At 37.0% G+C, this 22,551-nt stretch overlaps 1 protein-coding gene across 1 annotated transcript in view; it reads right to left on the bottom strand.

Moving 5' to 3' along the window:
- PLPPR4 (phospholipid phosphatase related 4) overlaps window positions 1-11,792 on the bottom strand; it is a 17,846-nt gene extending 6,054 nt beyond the window's left edge. The window contains exons 1-5 of the mRNA XM_014307459.2: window positions 11,599-11,792; window positions 7,222-7,351; window positions 5,334-5,529; window positions 2,127-2,184; window positions 692-865 (exon numbers count right to left, since the gene is read on the bottom strand). Coding sequence (XP_014162934.1) covers window positions 692-865; window positions 2,127-2,184; window positions 5,334-5,529; window positions 7,222-7,351; window positions 11,599-11,679 — 639 coding nt within the window. The 5' untranslated portion in view covers window positions 11,680-11,792. The remainder of the gene's footprint in view (window positions 1-691; window positions 866-2,126; window positions 2,185-5,333; window positions 5,530-7,221; window positions 7,352-11,598) is intronic.
- Between the last annotated feature and the right edge of the window lie 10,759 nt (window positions 11,793-22,551).

Genomic DNA, 22,551 nt, shown 5'->3' with positions numbered 1-22,551 from the left:
CCTGCTGGAGACATACTGAGAGCAGCAAGCAAAAGCAAGTGCTTGATGAGCTTCCTACTGACAGGTATGACCTACATGCTTCCTTATAGGACCCTTCCAAGTGCTCCATCTCTTTTGACACAATACAAAGGAAAAGCATAGGAATAACCCGATTTGACCATCCTTTTTCCTCTGCACGGTTTCCCTGAGAACTCCAAAGAATGACAAGTGTATAATATTGCCTTTAATTTCCTGCAGATTCAGCAATTCACTCAAATGAGTTGCTCATACTAATTCAATAATTTTTTGAGATCATAAAGCAGACACTGTCAATATCAATTCAGGTCAGCAACAAATACCAATTAATCAAATATTTTTCTTGTGTTATGCTTTTAAGTGTGGATTAGAAGAGATGAGTATTTTTAAGTATTTAATAAAGCACATAAAGTTAGAACCATTTCTGTATACAATGCCAGATTATTATATTCCGCTTTATGCGCTGTTATGGAACTTTACATTGAAATACTTGTTTGCTTTTTCCTGTTTGCTTTTAAATTCATTATCCCTAAGTCATCATTTTCAACACATATTGACTTTATTTATACTTATGGCATGTGAGCATGATGGTAAGTTTTCATAAAAATAGCCAGTACTCCTATTCCAGGCTTATAAGTTTAATTTTTTTAAACTTAACCATGACTATTATATTTACCAGATAGAGAGCAATTCCTCCTCCTATGAGAAAGCCACAGTAAACATCAACTGGATGATTCTTATACTGGGTGATACGAGTCAGACCACATATAATTCCACAGATGATAAAGGCAAAGACCAAGAGTGGTTTAAGAAGTTTTGAGGAGTCTGTTAATGTAGAATTGAAGTACATCTTGAAAAAGAAAGAAATAAAGAAGCAGTTGAAGAAACTTAAATATACCTAAGAGGATTCTAATGTTCAGTGTTTCTTTTATATACAGATCACTAGTACACAGTAATATTACAAGTAATCAATTTAATTTTACTTTACAACCCTGTTAAAATTTGCTCACTTTCTGTAGAAAGATCTGAAATCACAAGGAATAGATTTCCAGAAACATAGGCAGTGTTGCTAATTGACATCAATTAGGATAAGTATTTTATGCCTCAGTACTGTTCCCAATCAGCACCTAAATGTTCTATAAATGTGACTAAGGAGCCACCACTTGTGAAATACAGAAGCCAGATGTCATGCCAGATGAATGCAGTAACCTGTTCCAACAAAAGCTGCCACCAGATGCTTTAGAGAGCCATTTCTCAAGTGAGGGCCATAATATCAGGGAGGTTACAAAAATTAAGTGGAGGTGGTTCATCAGTGTTATTCCAAATTCTGGCCTTTCTCTGGGCAGAATAAATACTGACAAGCTCCCAGTACATGCACAATACTATTACCTAATGTCATTAACTGGTCGTTACTGTTGTTTTCCTCTGACTTTTACAGCACAAGTGATGGAATTACTTTTTAAACTTCAAGTAAATTGTCTATAGTACAGACATTGTGGGCCATACTGAAGAAATGTTACTGCTCAGAAGTGCAAAATCATCTGTGATTGCAGCATGTCCCACAATTCTCTGCTAGTGACTGATGGGTTTTATTCACTTTCTTTGCAGTAACACCTTGAAGGCCTCTGGGAGTGATTGTGCCATTTCATCCATGCTGCAAATCTCTGGAGGTGAAATCAAACTACATCACATCAACGTATGGCCCTTAATGCCTCAAGTTGAAAAGCAGCAAATCAAGTGAAGACAGCAACAAAGAAAAGGCAGCATACATAACAGCTAATTTGACTGGTAAGTTAAAATATCACTCTGTGAGACAGATAAACACTGCATTTTATATGAGAATAATATGAGGCATCAAACATGCTTTAACATAACACTTTTGTTTGCTTCTTAAAAAAGAATATGAAGCAGTTGAATCTTTTCCTTATTCTTTAATACCTACAATAAAACCAGCTTTATTAGTAGTTTTATTTTGCTTTCAGATTAGTAGGATAAAAACATCCATCCACCTATCTAAGATATCCAGGCAACACATAATTTTACAATATACAGTAAATTACTTTCTGACTTTTGTCTTGTATAAAGGAAACTGAACAGAGTTGGTTACTCACCGAAATGTACACTGCTGCAAAGGCTGCCAGGGTGGCATGTTGAGAAGGGAATGACTTTCTGCCAAGGAAGGACACTCAAATTATACTTCTCAGTTCAAATGCACAGTGCTAGCGCTCATTGAAAAAAACCACTTGGTGGTACAGCCATCTTATACTTCCTAAGCAAGATGTGATCTATTGGTAACACCCAAATGTCATTGGGTGACATTTTTTCTCAGAGAGAGGCAAACTACATCTTTATTTGCTATGTATATAGGCTAATTAAAAAACAATCAGCACTTTACATCATGACAGAATCTAATGGAGCACCACAACATAGGAAGGGTATTTTAAGAATTACTGGGCCCCTTCTTGATGGCTAGAGAAAGAGAATAAATGAAAACATGTCCAAACTCTGAGACAGTAGGCAGTATCAGGTCTGCTCTTGATATTGCTGAGGGCCTTCTGCTCCCATTGAAAACCTGGAGACTTGAATGATGTGGACTGGACATTTCGATTCTCTAAAAATAACTAAAGAAAAGTGATGTGAATGCGAAGGAGGTTTTTACATAATAGAGAGAAAAAAGCTGGGTTTGAATTCAGTAATTCCTATTCTGCAGGGGACATCTAGATCACAGAAGCCCTAAAAAAAGTCTATGACCTCTGAGTTCTAGGACTGAGTCAGATACCGTGAGGATTTCTCTCTTTACAATGGCATAGATGTGTAATGTAACATGCTGCATGTCTTGGTGAAGAAGAGCATGTCTACCTTGCAGTCACGACAGCAACTTTCACCTGAGAAAGCTCAGCTTGGGATAAATACTTCAACTATAATTTGGCATCTCACATGGGGTCTTGCCACCCTAACTGGGCTCCAGTACAGTCAATTTCCTAGCAACACCTGAGTGAGCTAGTTTAAAATAGCAGAGACTGAAACACAGTTCTTTAACTTCAGACAGACAATTGTTCTGCAAAGCAGCAGTCTGCTTTCTAAATTTCTTTCCTATGCATTTTGCCTTGTCTGTTCTGTGTCATTAACTGGCAGTTAAAAATGTGCATGTAGTTCAGTGTGAATGCCACTCTGCTGACCTGAATTTGAGCCTATGGCTCCAGCAGGTTCATGACTCCGGCCAAGATGAAATCTGCATGGCTCCTTTTGCATTTCTAAAAACAGACCTAAATTCTTCTTCATCTTATTTTATTTTTAACCTCCCTGAACAAATCTTTCACAAATAGTATTCCTGCAGAACAAGCTCAGGTTTGAGGACCAGGGAATAAAGACATGAAAAAAAAATAAGGTAAATGTTTATAATAGCTAATCAACTCCTTCACCTTTGCAGACTTTAATGAAATAACAATCTATTTAGCGTCTCTGTGGAGCTAATGTGTATGTTTGAGTCCTATGAACTTTTCTAGCACTTAACCTTAATTTGATGGCATTTTAATAGTATATAAGGTGTGTCACAATGGCACAGTTAGTTTTCTCTTTATTCTCTTTTCTATTCACATGCTTTCAGGGCAAACAGACTAAATGCACTCTCAGTACTCTCTAATGGTGTCACTGCTTTTGTTCCTCTATTTGTTATCTTTTAATCTCAAATGAAAATAACTCCAGCTAAAAATATGTAGCCTTTTTGTATGGCTCTGTATTGAAACGGTGAACAAAGGTCTCAAAGAAAACATGTCCTGAACTTGGATGACAGTGTATCATTCTAAATGCTCATGCATGAGGATGTGTAGTGGGGGAATAATGAGAGTCCTGCTGAGAGAGAGAGTCACACTGAGTCAGAACATCAGAGATGACAGAGGACAGAGACCTCACTAGAGAGCTGAACAAAAGTGATTGAAAAGGCCCTGTGAAGATAATAGAGGAAAAGATGGACAAAAGGAACCATTGGATATTTTGGGATGTTGCAGAAAAATTATTTGATGTAATCAGTTGGATAATTATGTGCTGCTCTCTATGCTTTTCATACAGCAGTCCAGAGGCAAATTTCTGGAGCCAAAGTTTCTGGGAAGTACAGATCAAAAATGAAGGCCATTAGCAAACTCAGAACAAGTTCCTTCCCAACTGAAATTATTGAAGTCAAATTAACCTCCTGTACTGTAGAAGTTATACCATAGTTTCTACATAGGTGACTGAAGGAATTAGCAAGTGCTACTGAAGAACCGGTAACAAGTGCTGCTTGCTCTGGTAAAGTTGAGACTGGCATAAGGAAATAACAAAATAATAAAGAAAAAATGCAATAAAATTGAATTAAGGAGAAATTGTGGGTGGTGCCAGAATGTTAGAGATAGCCAAATGTATCCTCTATGATGGGAATAACTTTGAGATATCAATACATGGTTGTTTTTCTAGGGAAACAGAAACACTCAAAACCTGATTGCTTAGTCTTAATATGTTTCAACTAATTTCACTGGATTTTTAGAAGTGATGGTATTTAAACTTAGGAGTGACTGGTGATTTTGGAATGGCTACAGGCAGTCAATACAAAGCAGTAGACATCATATTTGAGATAATGAAATGAATGAGATGTAATTGTGAAAATTTTTCTGCCTGCTCCTATGTAATCATGTCCTGATTTCCCTGGGACACCATGCAGTTGCAAGACACTGCTTGCAAGCATCAGGCTTCACTGGCAATATCCCAGTATCCGCAAATGGTTATTGAGAAAGAGAGAAAAAAAGAGTTAGAAATACCATGTAAGAAAAGATAGGTTTGGGAACACACAGCTTTGTCCTATTGTGGTATTTTCTTTAAAAAAGATATTTTTTCAATGCTGTTTATATAAAAAAATAATTAGAGAAACAGAAAACAAACTTATCCAACAGCTCCCAAACACTCAAGCTGTAATATATGTTATACAGAGGTCTCATACCAAACACTTGGGAGATTTCTTCCCCTGCCTGTTACAGAGAACTTACTCTGTTCCTATACCACTTCCAAAAGCACTAGAGGCTATACATAGTGACAAATTTATAGGAAGTTGCCTCCTCTGAGGGGGCAGAACAGCTGCTAATGACTGTGCTTTGGAACCTGACAAGGTCTTCCAAAGCCCACTGCTAGACAAATACCTTTATGAAGAAAATTGAACACCACTAAAAAGACATTTATGCGTTCACATTTAACTCATCTGGACTTTAACTAGGAAAAAAAAATCTTGAAACTGGAACAGAAAATAATAAAATGAATACTTAAAAATGTACACAATGAAGAATAGAACCAACCTTCCAGCGTTGATAATATTGAGATCAGCTCCTGAGCAAATATCTTCCACAACATATGAATTCTCTGAGCAAGATACATTTAAGGATGTATAGTTTGGCTTGCAAACAGTCAGGAAATAAGGGGCCTGATATCCTGTTGATAGCTGTATAATATCAGTAACAAGAGCAGTTGCACAAAGACCAAATACATGAACACCTAGGAAAGAAATCAACAGAGCTAGTTAATTATATTATATGCATTAATTAAGTTGATTAATAGTGCAAACTACATTCAACAGAGCTCTGATGGCTTTTGTTATTGGACTTGAGGGAATTTAAATGCAGAATAAGAGAATTTAAATGCAGAACAAAAGCTTATTGCAAAGTTGAATTCTTTAATATAAAAATTAGGATAGTTTATGCTTGTTTTCTTCCTGTTGATACTTAAAATTTTATTTTAATGTTCTGATGTCCTCCAACATCTTTTCATCAAAGAGCGCTACACTGGAGCTGCTTCAGTTTGGAAAGAATTTTTCTGAATTGCCTAAAGAGTAGCCAGCTATTTGAGGAAAGCATATGTGCTTATCCAGTCCTTGGAGTTTCCCACTGGAAGACAGGTTTTTAGGAGTATGGACAACTGCTCATTAAATCATTGCTCTGAAGATCTGTTCTCTTTTTGCTACCACAGAATCACCAGCTGGTGATAACTTTGGCTATCTTCACACCTCTGATGCTTCCTGAGTATTGTGTCCTTGTCAGTAATCCAAATATTTAAGTCTATTTCAGAAGGGATCAATGCTTCAGACTGATTAATAATTCACAAGACAATTGAAGTAACACAACTGCTTTACTGAACATTTTCAACTGCTCTTCTCCTAAAGATTTTCCTATACTTCCCTAATTTTATTCATAGAGATAAATTTACTTTTCATCCTAAAATTGAAAGATGTTAAAGCCATTAAAATATGAAAAAACTTCAAATTCAGAGTGGGAATTTGGGATGAAATTCACGTGTCTTTGTTTCCTTGGTGATACCAAACAGGAGAAGTGGATGTGGGGTATGTTTACAGTCCTCCTTGCTCATGGTGTAATCCACAAAGCCTCTGCTTTCTTCCTTACTGCTGGTCTTACGAAGCTTTACTGGTCATAGGTTGCATAACCTCACTTGTCACTGCCTCCTTGTTTGCCAGACTAATAAAACCCAGAGAACACTTGTTCTACCAGGTTTTCATTCTGCTGTCCTGCTGGTTGTCTTTGCCTAGGCTGCCTTCTCTAATGACAGATTTCTGAAACAGAGGAAACGTTTTCTTTAGCCACTCATTGGGAGAGGAAATTAACTGTAAGAAGGGGATCAAAGTCCAGTTGCCTCTCAAAGTGGAGTTTTTTATAAATGACAATTAAAACAAAGTAAAATGAAAGAATTTGACATGTTCCTCCATCATTTAAGTTGCCAGATTCTAGCCCTTTTTGAGAGGCAGATAAACACATTCCAGAAAAAGAATGTCAAACCTACTGTGAGTTTCTGACAAGTTTTCACTGTCATGCTGAATACTGTGACAGGTGGGTTGAATCCTTATGATGCACTGAAGACAGGCAGGGGAAGCTATACACTGAAATCATTAAAAAGCAGCCAGCTCAAGGTGGGCAGGGAAGGAAAAAAATGACTCTTTTAGAAACACTGACAATAGTACAGGAGAGGAAAGGGGAAATGGAAAGTGTAGATGCTGCTTTACTGAGTATGGGGCTGCTCTGTTGCAGTCTGAGTTTCTTCCCGTGTTTTCTAGCATAAGATCTATGCTAGTGACAGCTCTGTACTGTTCTGAAAGGCTGTTTCAGAGAAGCAAACCTGCATGGTGAAAACTGAATGTATGTGGAAAGTTCTTTTTTGGGAGTAACAATTGAAACCCACCAACAAATCTGACAGCTCTTCTAAGAAAAGAATTGAAGTTGCATCCTCCTGCATTAATATTGGCCTCTGTTCCAATCCCATTTCTTCTTTTGGACAGGCAACAGTAGAGAATTCCTTCTCCTATCATTATCTGCAATGACAAAGGAGTCATTAAATTGAATGCAGCACTTACTCAGAAGATCCTGATTGAATTTAAAGGTCTGTAATATAACTGTAACAAAACCAATGTCATCCACTGACATGCACTCAACCTTAAAAGATTTATATGTAAACATGAAGTAATGCAACTTAGCCTGAATGAGGGCAGACAAGAAGATGGCCCTGAAATTAAATGCAAATGGCATACAGTATATAGCGCTCAGTGGTATCCAGGCCTTGATCTACGGCTGAAACTTGATGCTTCCACAATAAAAAAGCAGTAATTATAAAATATCACCTCTAAAATAATCCAGAGCCACTGCAATATCTTAGTGCTCCTGAAGTGGTTTTAGCATTCAGTCTTGGTCACAGGCCTAGCAATCCTGAGCAGCTTCTAATTATGTGACAGCCTGTTCTTCTGTATTTGTTTAATTTGACTTGGGTTTTAACCTGATCCACAGTAGCAGAAAAAGTTCTGTCCTTACGGTCCCTTGCAACACACCAAGCAAAACAGATCATGACCAAAACTCTAGACAAGAGTTTCTAAAAGGAAGAATATAAATAAAAAATGGTGTCACTTGCTGGAAAATCCAGACACATTAATACATTTTCAGCCTCAGATTTTATTGTTTTCCTTGTTCAGTAGTGAGACTATTTTGAATTCTGTGCAGGATTTGTACAGAGTTCAGAGTAAGGGTTGGATTGAAATATTGCAATTAATGAGGCAGTTCTCGCCAGCAAAAGCAGAGTCACTTTGACTATCCACAGCTGCATTGAATACTAATCCATGCAATGCACAGAGCTTATAATGCAATGAGATGCCAAAGCATGTGAATTATACTGAATCTGCTGTAATTGCTGGTGGTATTTGTCTATAGTAACACCTCCACCCTAGGAAAAGGCAGGTAAAGTAGAAAAGCTTAGTCTAACTCTTTAGTAGTTAAAGTTTTAATAAATTGAAATTTCTTGACCAGGAAGATCGAAGTAGTGAAGGTTCTCCTACGACATGGAAAAACCAGCGGTAAAGGAATTCTAATTAGCTGAGAACTATGGCCACTATTATCTGTCTATATTTGATCAAGTTATTGCTGAAGCTTCCCAGAGAAACCAGTAGTATTACAAACTTAAAACTCAGAAAAACTGTAATAGTTTTTAGCCAAGTTCTAGGGAATGTCTGGTACAGGGAAAACACCAGACGGATGGATTAGCTTGTGTGATAGAGCAAAAAACAAGGTCCATGCCAAGGAAAATTCAGAGGCTGGCATTTCCAGAGGAAAAAACTCCCAGAGTAGAATGGGCAGTAGGAGTGAAACTGCCGCAGTGAATTTTTCTCCTTGAGAACTGATTTCCCAAACCAATGTGATCTGATGTCCTCGTTATCTCTGTTGGAAAGGACACTGTTACTTCTAAACAGGTTTTTAGTCAGTGGCTGATAAGAGTGTGAACCTTCACTGATACGATTAAATAACTGGTCCTAACATTTCTGAATGGGTAACTAGAGAGAAAATCTATCAGAGGATCAGATTCAGAGTTCTTTGAAGCAAATTGAAATCATGCTGCAATCCAGGTGTATCTATGGTCCAGACATAAAATATCTATCTTGATAATTTCTTCAAGTCCAGGTGTTCCACACTGAAGTCTCCTGCAGTTTTTGAATACATACACAAAATTTCACCCATGCCACAAGCTATAAGACATATGTCAATAATACAGGTAGTTATTTTCTGTAACCCTTCAGGGCTACAGAACACACCTTTCTAAATGCATTTTTTACTTAGTAATAATGAGAAAAAAAGCCCAAAGAAAAAAACCAAAATGCAAAGCCCCAAAGCCAAACACAAGCCTTGTGTAATAGTGGCTTGAGAAAAGAAGTCATAAAATGTTAGGGGTTTTTTTGTATAAAAAATTACTCTAAAGTGAATAGATTTATATATGTTCTCCAGTCTTGCGAAAAGAATTATATCAACAAAAGTAACAGAAAAAAATCCTATTCTAATATTTATATAAGGTTTTAAAGAAGAATTGACACTGGAATTTGCTTGTCTTGCTCCCCACACACTTTTTTGCCCTATTTTTTCTTACATAATACACTGTTTGGTAATATTTAAAATGTGGTTTAAACACACCTGTATTTTATTGAGTCTTGATGACCTTCTGTCTCATACTTCAGAAAGTCCCTGAAGTGTGGCCAGAGGCCAGGATATGCAACTTTACTGGAGATCGTCAATTCCTCACACAGCTCATGCTTTCTTTTTTATCTTTTACAGGTTTTATAAAGTATGTAATCAAATTAAATATTTATGAAAACTAACTTACAAAATGCTAAACTCTACAATATGACAATGGCAAAATTGTAATCTATTTACACTGAGCTTCACTGGCCTATTTTTCCAAAGAAAAGGGAAGGATTGCACAGAAATGTCTCCTAGTTCCTTAATTCCAAAGTTGTATCAAATAATGAGTCAATGCCTTTGGTGCAACTGAAGGAGGTTGTGTATTTTGCACTGTCACTGCTCAGCCTCTAACCAACACATGCATCACATTCATGCTCCCACCAATACAAATGAACTACACCTTCCAAAGGCTTGCATCTTTTAGCTAGTTGTACTTTGAAGCTTTGGGATTTACTTTATCAAACTTTCGTTTTTATAGGCATGCTCAAGTATGGGTTTGAGTTCCTCATGTGGCATGCTTCTGATTAATTTTCTGCACTGCTGGTAGAATGATTCAAGCAAGAATAACATTTTCTATTGCAAAATTCCATGCACTGATGAAAGAATTGAGTTATAAACAAAGCCCTTAACAAATAATATATAATTAAAAAGGCATCTTTTATCCTGATTTAAGGTGTTTGATATTACCTGGGCTTAACAGAAACTCTCTCAAGTAAAAGCCAGGTTTTCCCACCTACTGTGGCCCCAGTAAGCCTAGATACATTTCTTCTGTAAGTGTTTCAGAAAAGTCCAGTTTGTTCTCAGCAGAAACACTTAAGAAACCCAGCCAAACCCCAGTACTAATGTTTTGCTTTTATCACAGTATTTGGTGCAAAAATCATTTGCACCATGATCACTTAGAGTCTTAGCTCCCAGTTCCTAAATGTACAATTTTTAGCCTGCTGGTTGTGCAAAATCCTCCAAAAGTGGTTTCTAAAGCAACAGAAATCAAATGCAGTAAGAGCTGTTCAGTTAAAAAAAAACCAAAAAGACAAATAAAGAAAAAAACATTTTGGAAAGCAAAGCGAGAACAGCACTTGATAATTTTTATACAGGCATCACATTTTACAGATTTTGTAGCTGTAAATTGGATAGTATAATAAAACTGATTAACTGATTGAAGTTAAGGAAATTAAGAGGAGCTAGAAGCAGAGTTATATTTGCAGCTGGCCTTCGAGAACTGCCTAACTGAGATGCACAGTCATTGCAGTCAGGGGGAAGAAGAGATCCTTTCAAAAGGTTGATCATGTTTTTTAGGTGCATTGAATCATCCACTCAAGGTGAATTTGTCTCTCCATTTGCCAGACAGGAGTGGTGTGAACTACTAAAATCAGACAAAATGAATTTTTTTATATATATATATATATATATAAAAGACAATTTCTACTTTTCTTTTCTGTAAAATACTGACCCAGCTGCTCATTCTGACAGGATATTTCTGTTCTGTTGAAATCATCTCCTCGCTTTAGGTGAATGATTAAACCAGCCCACTTTTGCCTGCTCTTAATGACTAACTTATAATTTAGAGGTGTTTCAGTGCTTTTTTGGAAAATGTAATTGAGTTCACTGACAAGACTGATACACCTTCTCTCTGAATAAAGCTAGTTCTAACAAAAGTGGCAAGTTCGGGGCTGTGAAACGCTTGCATTCAAAAAAAAATCTTGCATTTTTATGATTTTTGATGTATCTGAGAGTACGGAGATGGCCTGTCTGTAAAAGTTCAAATATTTGTACAACGTAACAGAATGATTCAAGCTATTCTCATCCAACTGCAGATGCTGTTTCTTAACATTAAAGCCCACCATCAAGATAGTGAGAGTAGATGAAGTGCTACAGGGAATGTCATAAGGAGTGTATCTCCTTTTGTTACAGAAAAATGAAATATGAAAATCCTAAGGAAACTAACCTGCATTAAAATTCTAAGGAAACTAACCGCTACAGCCTAACTGAAACCAGAAGAGTTCTTTATGCCAACTGAAGCTCTGTTCAAAATCTTTGTTAGGTGACATTAGCACTTCAAACTTACCGTAATTGATGGTCCAGCAAAAACCAGACTAAGCAACATCAAGAATGGAACAGACTCTTGTGTAGGTTCAATGTATGGCATACTCAGACTCTTGTCATAGCAATTAAATCCAGAGTGAACTGGCTTGAAGACATCAGTAAGTTCAAGAAAATAGAGGCTAACAACAGAAGATGCCAATATGGGCAACTAGAAGAGAAGAAAGCAACAAATTACTGTTTGGAAATGGAACAGCAATGCTTTTGCAATGACAACACAGTCTGTTAATAAGTCTCTTTGATGTTTGTTGTTTATAGCTCACTGCTCCTTGTCATGCCTCTTTTACCATCTCTAAATAATTAATTCTCTGGAGATACGGTACTGTTCACTTGATATCAATAACCCTGCTGTCTACCAAGCTAGTCGAAACACCCAGCCCAATCTTTAGCACATATAATTTAGCCTTTTCATCTATGAATCATTAATAGAAAAACTTTGATTTAATTTTTTTTTTAAGGAAAATATCAGGACTGCAGTCTCCCATGTGGGGCCTCAGCACTCTGCTATTCATCAATCACCCTTTCTGGCCCTTTAGCAACTCTCTGTCATGTATGACAGTCTTTATATCAAAGCCATTTTACATTAAGTTTCAAAGTAATAGTTAATGAAAACCAGTATCAAGTCCTTCCCTGGCAATCTAAATATGTGCTAATGCACATTCATTTCACAATTCTACCAAAAAAGCAATTAACTTTGGCAAGATTCAGTTTGTTTAGAACCTTGATGACTATGGTTCGCAATTCTTTTATCTTCTACCTATTTAGTTATCTAACCCTTTGCAATTACTTCCACTAATTTATTAAGAGCAGAGTTGGCCCTTCTTGAAGCCCAAATTCACCTCTGCTCACCATGAGCTCCTTAAAGCACAGGATCAACCACTAAATCTCTGTGGAAGGAAGTAATTTAACAGAAGATATAGCAAAAAGGAATTTTAAAGCTGTTGGTTTATAAGTGAACAAAGAGAACAGCCTTGCTGCCCTGGCATTCAGAGGTGACCAGCAGGATGTGATTATTCTCTGCATCCTCCTTAGTAAACACTTAGAAACACTTTTTGTTTATTGTTTTCCAGAGTCCTTCACGAACAAGGCAATATTAGGACAACTTCCTGCTCTGCCACTGAGATGCAAGGAGTCCTTCTGGTGTCTGCACTGCAATGAAGGTACCTATGGTTAACAGCACCTGAGATTAGGAGAAACAGCAATTATCTTAAAAGAGTTTTGAGCATACTTAAATTATATTATTTTTGCAATGCCCAGTTCAAATTTACAAATACAACTGATTGTTTAAAATCATTGTCATTCATCCCATTCTACAGTGCAATATAAAAGCAGAGGTAAAATGGGATCCATATGCATTTGGGGAAAATTATGAATAAAATCTGCTCTACAGGGCAGAGGAACAATGGTTTCTTGCATTAACATGCAATTTTCAGTTTTTTAAGTATTTCAGCTTATAAAATTCAGACTCTTTGTGCATAAAATGCAATTAAAGAAGAAGGGTGATTAAAGAAGAAGGGCTCCAGCTAAATTTAATTGAAACTTCTTTTAATATGATTTTTTTAAAAAAAGAACAGCTTATCTTTGATTTGCTGATTTTAAAAGGGTGAGTTTTGTCTTCAAAGTTTCCAAGTAAAATCTGAAGAGGGTGGTGAATGGAAGAATGTTGCTTGTCTGGTTATATCTGTGCTCACCTTGATTGCGTTGTGATGTCACATAGTATGGAGGCTGTGATTGTGTACAAAGGGAAGAAATATGGATTGGCACTCTTAAGTGCTGTGAGCATTACAGAAATAAGACCAGGCATCTAGGAAGGTTGCTTCAGTAAATAGTGTGCACATGTATATGTGTATATATATGTGTAACCCAACGACTTTCATATTTGCACTCACACACTATACCATATATACATATTATGAACAGCATATAACATATGCAATATGTAATACATATTATGTGAATACATAACTATTATATAATCTGACAGAAATATGTATATATGTATGGAATAATTACATACAATGTCACTAAATTAAGTTCTGCTTCTTGCCCATCACAGGAGGAAGTCCAGTTCTTTAGCAGGATGTATTATATAATACATATTATTTATATACATATATATATATATATATATATAAAATACATACAATCTCACTTTGTGCTGAATGTAACCTGATTGACCATAATGCAAACATTATGGTCAATCGTGACTTGTCAACATGGGCTAGACTGCTTCCAGTCATTACACAGATGTGCAGGATGAAATAGGCCTTCCCTGGTCTCTGCATACTCTGGGAATAATTTAGATTGTTGTGGAACTGGGTGCCCTTCTCTCAACACCTGCCTGCACAGAGACCCTGTTGATTGCGATAAGGGGCCTCTGGACCCAAAGGTTGCCACAGTGTACCCTGCCCTGGTGTGCAGGGAGCTTGCACTAACTCTGTGCTGCTCTTGCTAGGATATTGAAATTCTGCACAGCATTTGAGCTCTCAACTTCCCTTCTGCACTACTTTTAACTCTTGAAACATTTGTAACGTCCTTTATTAATAACTATTTGGAAGTCGTACTTAATGACTTAGTCAGGGTCTAGGTCCCATTGAGCAAAGCACCTTGCTACAGGACACAAACTTATTCCAGTGGGCTAAATGGACAAAACAAGCAGATGCCTATTGTCCCTTCTTTTGAGAAATTATGCCCTTTTATCAAGATATCCCCAAAGGTTAATTTCCCAGAACAGAAACACAGAGCAGGCCAACTCATGGAACACCTTGCATTCAGAGTTTCATCTTCAGCATTTTTCCATTTCTCCAATATCAGGAATGGAAAGTCTCTCCTTGAACAATAGTTTATGCATTAGCCACAAGGCAAACTCTACTTGGATCACAGTATTTTTAGGCAGGCAACTCTTTTAAATGGCAATATTCAACTATCAAAAATAGACAATATTTGAAGTGGTATCTTATTGTGGAACACTAAAATAAAAGGTAGTAAATTACTTTTTCTTTAAACTACTGTATGTACTCTATTATTAATTTTAAAAATTAAGGAATTTAAGGAATTGCATTTTACTGTCTTATGACTTCAGTACTGGACTCCCATATTATTTGACTGTAATTATCTGTTCTGCTAAAGAAAATATATAATTCTAAAGGATTATGAGCCTCTGACATAACTGCTTACAATCCTAATGATTAAGTCTGTAGTCAATTTGCTATATACAATATGTCATATCCCAAAGAACATTTTTCTTCCCATCTTTTTAAAAATAAAAATATAAAATATGTCTTCTACAAGTCTTACATTTATAAAAAGGAAAAGGCAAATGTTTCTAAAGTATTCTAGACAGTATAACTGACTATTTAATATATGAATATTTATGGAGTGTTCTGCTTAAGGCAGCAGCATTTCTGTAATTATAGACTTTGGCGCCCAACACCTTGAAAATGTCAAATATAATTAGTTGGTAGAATGTGTATTGTTTTAATTACAAAATGGAGTAGGAACTTTCCTGTGCCTAATTAGAATAATAAAACCCCCAACGTCAATTCTTGACTAATCCTGACTAATAAGTCTTTATACTCTTACTTCCTTGGATGGATAATGGAGAAAGATCCCTGTTTAGCTTTTAATTTAGGCCTGTAAATTTAAAATTCAACCCAAATGGTCAAACACTGTTCAGCTTAGAGCCTTAAAGTCATAAGGATAATCAGCATAGCTACTGAAAAATTTGATTTGTCGTCTATTTATTTTTTAAAAAGAAGTTTTCTGTCTTTTCCCTCCTTGCTATTTTCTTAAACTGTAAGTTAAAAGCCTCCATTAAACCACAGAACTTTGCTATTAATAATAATTAACGTTATTAATATTTTAAAAGCTTTTACTGTATTGAGTGAGGAATAGTCCAAGCATCAGAAGAGATGTTCTCTGTTCCCAAGAGTTCAACAAGGATGCAAATACCCAGAGATGTTATAAGGAGAAAACTTCCTGTGTTACATAGCGCAGCACAAACCAAAGCAGCATTCAGCAGCACAACAACTTCTCTGAACTGATGGAGCATGTAACAAATCTTCCTTCTGGCCAAGAGCCACAGGACAGCTATCACAATGATAGATCACAGAAGTCTGAATGAAGAGTGGAAGGTCCAGGCTTAGTAGGGAAGTCCTACTGGAGTGGATAGAACCTGGCAATCGCTGGCTTCTGTAAATTCTCTAAAATTGTATGCTGCTAGTTTTATATTTTACTCTCATATTCATCAGCACTTAACAAAGCAAAAAGTCCCTATTCATCTTCAGGAAAATAACATCTTAAAATGCATGGCTTCGTGAGAATTAAGCTATGGAATGTCACGTACTCAGATGTCTGAACCTGTTTTGTAGGTTGCAGTTATGTGACTTCTGCTTTGCTAAATTGGACTGTCTGGGTGTTCTGTCTTACCATGAACTCATACCCAGATCCCATGGTGATGTTGCCTGTATAAAGGTAGGCAGAAAAGAGAGAAGCAGCATGGATGTAGCTTTCAGAGAGTCAAGACATGATCGGCCAGATGCAGACTAAAGATGGCATGACTAGACCAGCTATTGAAAGAAAGGATTATGGAATGCCTGATACACTGTCTGATATTTTGTATTTTGTAAGTAATTTTTAGACTTGGATGGCCAGGAACTTCTCAGATTCTTAGGTTGTTCTGCAACCCTTCCACAGCAAGCAACAGGCTCCTGAGCATGGGAACTGCCTCCTGATGTTTCTCTTGTTTTCTGGGAATTGGGAATCTTAGTAAGCAATCAAGTAAATAAACAGGATTGCCTCAAAGAGATAATAAATGAATGCCACTGGTTTCCCAGCATGAAAAAATATCAGCCAAGTCTTTCAGAGAAGGATGGGCTAATTAATAACTATGTTTAGTTCCCATGACAAGGCTGTGCATTGTGGAAGATTCTATTAAATTTATCATAAATGTCGATCCTTGTGCCAAAGAATTCATGGTCTAAATGACAAGGCACAACAGATGGATGAGACAAGAAAGAGGGCTGTGGTGGGTTGTAGGAGACAAGGTGTTCCTCAGCCAACTACTAACAGCAACTGCAGCTTTCAGCCACCCTGGCTGCTGTCCTGTGGTACCTTGGAGATTCACAATGGACAGGAGCAGAGAATGGAAAGAGGATAGAGGTTTCTCTTATCCTGACAGGGGTGAATACTGAGCTCATTACTGTGATTGAACACCTTCCAGAATAGGTCACTATTAAGAAATGGCATCAGCCAAATTCTGCCATTTTCTCATTTTTGAGAACCTATGACTCTCTGAAGAGAGAGCACTAAGCATGGGATGCCCATAGAGCAGGGGAGTGGCTTGACAGAAAAGTGAGATTTTTCTATTTATTTTTATGCTCTAAACTTAATTCTTAAATGTTGCAGGCTTATAAAAGAAGGCACTCTGTCTTTTCAGAAATTTAAGGCTTCCATCTGTACAAAGGCTTTTTTTCTTTTCTGCCTGAACTTGAGTTTCTTCTGCTCCTTGTCCCTTTTCTGGATGCAAGTTTCATCTGGCCCAAAGCTAGAAGGAATTAGTCTTTTCTCTAAACTATTTGTGCTTCACCACTGTCTAACTTTTGTGGAAACTGTGTAGAGATACATGATATCATGGTCTTTCTTCTCCTAGACTTAATGCTATTTGATTTAATTTCAACTTAAAGTTGAATTTCAAATCCCAGATGTCTTTGAAATCTATTATAATTACCATTTTGGAAAATTAAGTTATATATATTTCCAGCATTGGTTTTAGAATTTAACTTAATTGTTTTGTGACTGCCAATTACAGTCTAGCTTTGGAAATACAACAGCTATCTTCATGTAATTTCAAATTATCCTTATCTTTTACCAGATCTTGAAAGAAAGGTCTCAGTATGTGTAAACCTAAAGCAGAGCTGATATATCAGTGATACAATTTCTATTTATTTCAGAAATCTCAGTCATGCTGAATGCACAGTAACCCTAAAAGTGCTTTTTTCTTTTTCTTTTTTTTTTCTAAATATACATGAAGCAGCAATTATAGAGAGAGAAACCAACAAAATAAAAATTGTTTAACAAAAATATTTTTTGGGGAGGAGTAATCTATAAATATTTTACAAATTTTCTACATTATATATTTATATATATTCTATTAAATATATGTGTTTAAAGTAAATTTTCAGGCAGAAATTTAAAACACAAAGCCACCAATAATGCATTTATTTTCAGTGTGACTTCAAACATAATTGATGACTCCTTATCTTAATTACTATTGTTTGATTACATCACTTATAATTACAATAAATGAATAATTGTTATAATCAATTAAGAACTATATACAATGAGATTTAGGATATTACATATACTGTTGATTACAAAATTTATGCTTCTGCTGCAACGTTATGGTAAATCAAGAACAGCAATACTTCAACAAAAGGCAGTTATTTTCAGGTCTGTGTCACCAAATTTCAGCTAGAAATTTGGTTTTTCTTAAAAAAACCCCATGTCTAAGGGACAAAGCTGCCAGTCCCTAAAAAATGCTGCAATTTATTGTACTCTCTAAAGCATGCTGATTCCCATACATACATACATACAAAAAAAAAAGAATCCTGTAGGTGCCAGCCTTTCTCAAGTGGCTTTGTCCCGTGCTGTTTAGCCACTTCTGAACTCCCTAGAAACTGAACTTTTAAGTGACAGGACCATCAGACAAGATACCATGTTTGTAATAGCTCAGCTTCTGGGCATGTTAAGGTTCCACAATATGCTGGTTTTTATTAACTTTGGCTTCAGAGTCATAGATTTTTAACAACTATAAAAGAAGATCACAGATGGTAGAATTATACATTTTTGGAAGAGGTAGTAATTTGGAAAAATGTATCTCCATTAATTTCTAACATATTCAGGCCTTTTTTTACTACTGGAATTATTAGGTCAAGAGGATGTTGCTGGACTGAAAAGGAAGCAGGGCCTTCTTTCACTGAGATCTACTCAAACTCTACACTTGCCAAGTATAGGAGGATATAATATAAGAAAATAAAGATAGTGTAGAAAGTAATCTTACCCCTAAGGAGTTGCAGCTGGGCCAATTATCAAAGATTAGGAACAGGCCTGACTTTAACAGGCCACAGCTGTAACCAATGAGAAGAAGAGTGCTATAAAAGAGTGGGGTGGCTGGGTGAGAAGGGAACTGGAGTCAGTGGCTGCTTTGTGAAAAAGAAAGTGTCAGTGCTGTGAGGAACTGCCCACGAGAAACACCAAGAAGGTATGAAACTTTTGTGATAAGGAAACAACAGTATGGAACCCCTGCAATAAGATGACAACAGCCAAGCCCATGGCCAAAACCTGAAGGGACATCTAGCTTGTGGCGTTCGCATTTGCTTCCCTAATATTTTGGGGATATTGGTCTGTAATGCCGCTTTATAAACACATGTGACATCTATCTTCCAAGAGTCAGCCACATGACTAGGTCAACTCAATGAGCAGAGAACCAAGTGTATTTCTCCTTCTCCTCCTCTTACATGTGGTTGACTCTTTTGAAAGAAAAAGACATGTTTGGAAAATACTATGCTTCTTTGACAGCAGCAAAGGGATAATTTCATCTTCTGCCATTGGGGATCTTTCTTGGGTGCAGCCCCCAGTTAATTTAAGTCTAATGGAAAACCAATCTAGAGGAACCAATCTAGAGAGGACTACGCTGGGCTCCAAGGCACAGCATTACAGTTTAGTTTTTACATTACATCCAAATAGCCTATTCTTAGGAAGAAAGATTTATTCCTACAGCCTATTCTCTCTCTTATTCTAATCACTGCTCTCCACTGTTTGGTTTTTTTTTTTCTTTTGCAGTCACACCTATACATGACTTGTGGGTCATTGTAATTTAAATATTGTGGGTTGTGCATGGCTGAACAGCTGAAAAGCATTCCAGATGTGACTAAGAACTGCTGCTGAGTTTCAAATGATGTTTCAAGTCCAGCTCTCTCAGTGTATGTTAGAAAAAAAAGGAAGTAAAGCATCTGTTACTGAGACACGGCAGCCATTCTCTACATGCACTTATTTCAGTGGGGTCTCATGACCTCCTGAGTTCTGCAGCCTGGAGTCCTACAATGATAACAGATCTTTGTGCTTTCTGCTGGTGAGAATTCCAATTCCTTTCGGGAACAAGGAAAATAAATGGTCTTCTACCACTGGAAGAAGTGTTTCCAAACTGACTAAGGCCTGGCTGAGCTCTGGAAAATGTAGAAAAAGAAGCTGTATCCATATGCATTCATAATACAAAGTCTAGAAGACAACATAAGGAAGAAAATTCAACTGCACAAGGGACAGTGTCTAAAATATCTCTAATTTTAGTCCCTGGAAGTTACACAACCAGCAGATGAAGGCTGTGCTACAGCAACACAATTTAGCTGGAGAATAAATGCATCAAGTTATGCAGATTGACAACACCTTGACCTTTTGCATTTCCACATATTAGGCACTGGATGAAGCAGTAATGCCACTGAAGTCAAAGGCAAAATTTATGCAACTTCCATGAGAGTAGGATTTAAACCAGGAGTTTTTGAAATGGGAGAGTATGAGTAAAGACAGTCTATTTCCTTCACTGAGAGAAATCTATCTGTCCTGACTCCAAAGTGTGACCATTCTGTCAGGAATGGAAACTACATAACTCTGGAAGTTTTTCAGATTGATATTAAAATTCAAGACATCAATATTTTTTCTCTAAGTTAATACAATAATGATACTCTCTGAATATGCTGAAAACAAAGTCAGTTAACAAAACCCAAACCTTATTCCAGGAATACTCATTTTCAAGATCTCCCGGAGGTATATAGACTTTTTACCATGAAAAGTAATTCCCACTAGGCCAGAGGGACTATGAATTTTCATGGAAAGCTTTGTCTTTCTCAGCTATGCAAATGAAATTCAGATAACCCATAGAGTCAGTCTACAGAACCCTAAAATGCCTTAAGCACAATTAGGAATAAAAGAGGCCTTACTGCCTGACGGTGATGATTACCATGCCCTTCAGGTAAGTGTGCATAAGGCAATCTAAAATTATTCAGCTCTCAGGAGTGTGTGCTAATCAGAGGTTCTCCTAAGCAGAACTATTACCAGTCCTTTAAAATAACCTCTAAAACATTCCTACGAGACATAGCATACGGCATCAAGTTACTTTATTTTATGAATCATGAAATTTGAAAACATGTAATTGAATATGTGTTGAGATTTACTTCATAACGTTTATTTGCCTCTAATGCTTTTAGAGAATAACCCATCTGCATTTTTCAGAAGCTGTCTCTTAATTTTCTTTCCATTTCCCTGTCTTTCAAAGCTCTACCCTGATTCTCCTTTTGGTTTTCCTGTGTAAATGAAGGATAGCTCTAATGATCTTAAGAGGAGCATGTTAGTTTTATGTTTTAACTCTTTTGTTGGAAACACCTGCTGGTTTGAATTGTCCATCAGTTCATAGAATATGAGTTGGAAGGGACACACAAGGACCACTGAAGTCCAACTCCTGGCCCTGCACAGGACCATCCCCTAGAGTCATACCATGTGCTTGATGCTGTTGTCCAAAGACTTCTTGAACTCTGTCAGGCTGGTGCTGCGACCACTGCCCGGGGGAGCCTGTTCCAGTGCTCAACCATTCTCTGGGTGAAGAATCTCTGTGTAATATTCAACCTAAACCCCTCAACACAATTTCCTGTCATTCTCTTGGGTCCTGTTGCTTGTCACAAGAGGGGAGAGATTGGTACCTGCCCCTCATCTTTTCCCTTGTGAGGAAGCTATAGACAGCTGTGAAGTCTCATCTCAGTCTCCTTTTCTCCAGGTCAGCTGGCCTGCCTATATTCTGTGTAATCATTTTTATCTAAGCCTGATAGTCACTCCCACTAAACACATTTGTTAACTGGAGTTAATCTGATTCATAACATATTCTTAAGGATCTTAACAGTTGAAACCCCTTTGTGTCAGAACTGTGTTTGTGTGTTCCTGTTTTTAAGTTCAGCATGCCTGCATTATATTGGTTGTTACAAGTACTATTTCACTCATTTCACTCTTTAAAATATGTTTCATTTGTATAACATGAATACATCCCTTTCCTACCATGTTGAAAAAAATTTAACTTTCAACTCAACTTTTTTTTCCAAGTCTATGTTTTTGTCTAGCATTCAAGAGGAAAAAAACAAGCGCATTTTTAGAAATGTATTTTATTAAAAATGTGGTTTTCCCTGGGCCTAGACCTCCTGAATAGGTCTTGCAGGAAAGGGGATGTCAGCACGCCCTACTTTTCTTGTTTGAAGATGGAAACTTAATGGGCTATGGGGTTTTTTTGGTTGCAATTCAGAGTGGGAAGGCACCATCTTCTATGAACAGGAGAGGGAAGATAGAAGTGGATGAGTGCCAAAAGAAAAAAAAAAAACATAAAAGAATTGACAGCGTTCAAAGGCAAGAGGTTGAAAGCCTGTTTCCTACCATCCATTTATTAAGGTAAAAGCTTTAAAATTCAGAAAGCCTTATTTAAAGTAGGTAAGTTTTGGGTCTGAGTAGTTGGCTGTTGTTGGATTGCATTAGGACCTTACCTCCTGCTTACAAAGAAAATCCTTATTACATGGTAATGCCTGTCAACCACACTGGGTGACTCCTCTATCCCTTACACTTGCAAACTTCTCATTGCAATTAAATGATCTCTGAATAAATCCCTCTTTATGGAGTACAACTTAATCTGGTTCTGTTTGAGCCAATCACAACAGGAGATTTTAACTGATGTCCTTTCCCTGATGCTGCTGAAGTGCTGGCAATTTGCTGTGCTCCAAAGCTTCAGAAAGGCATTCTCGTTAGTCTGATTAGAATTGGTGCGCATGCGTCAAACGCCGAGTGGGCGTTCACAGGGAGCACAGGCTACATGCTCCTTTCAAGAATCACA

This window comes from Geospiza fortis, unplaced genomic scaffold (assembly GCF_000277835.1).
Source record: "Geospiza fortis unplaced genomic scaffold, GeoFor_1.0 scaffold403, whole genome shotgun sequence".
In the NCBI taxonomy this organism is placed as follows: domain Eukaryota; kingdom Metazoa; phylum Chordata; class Aves; order Passeriformes; family Thraupidae; genus Geospiza; species Geospiza fortis.
Note: the sequence above shows the minus strand (reverse complement) of the source record. Positions and strands in the feature narration are given on the sequence as shown.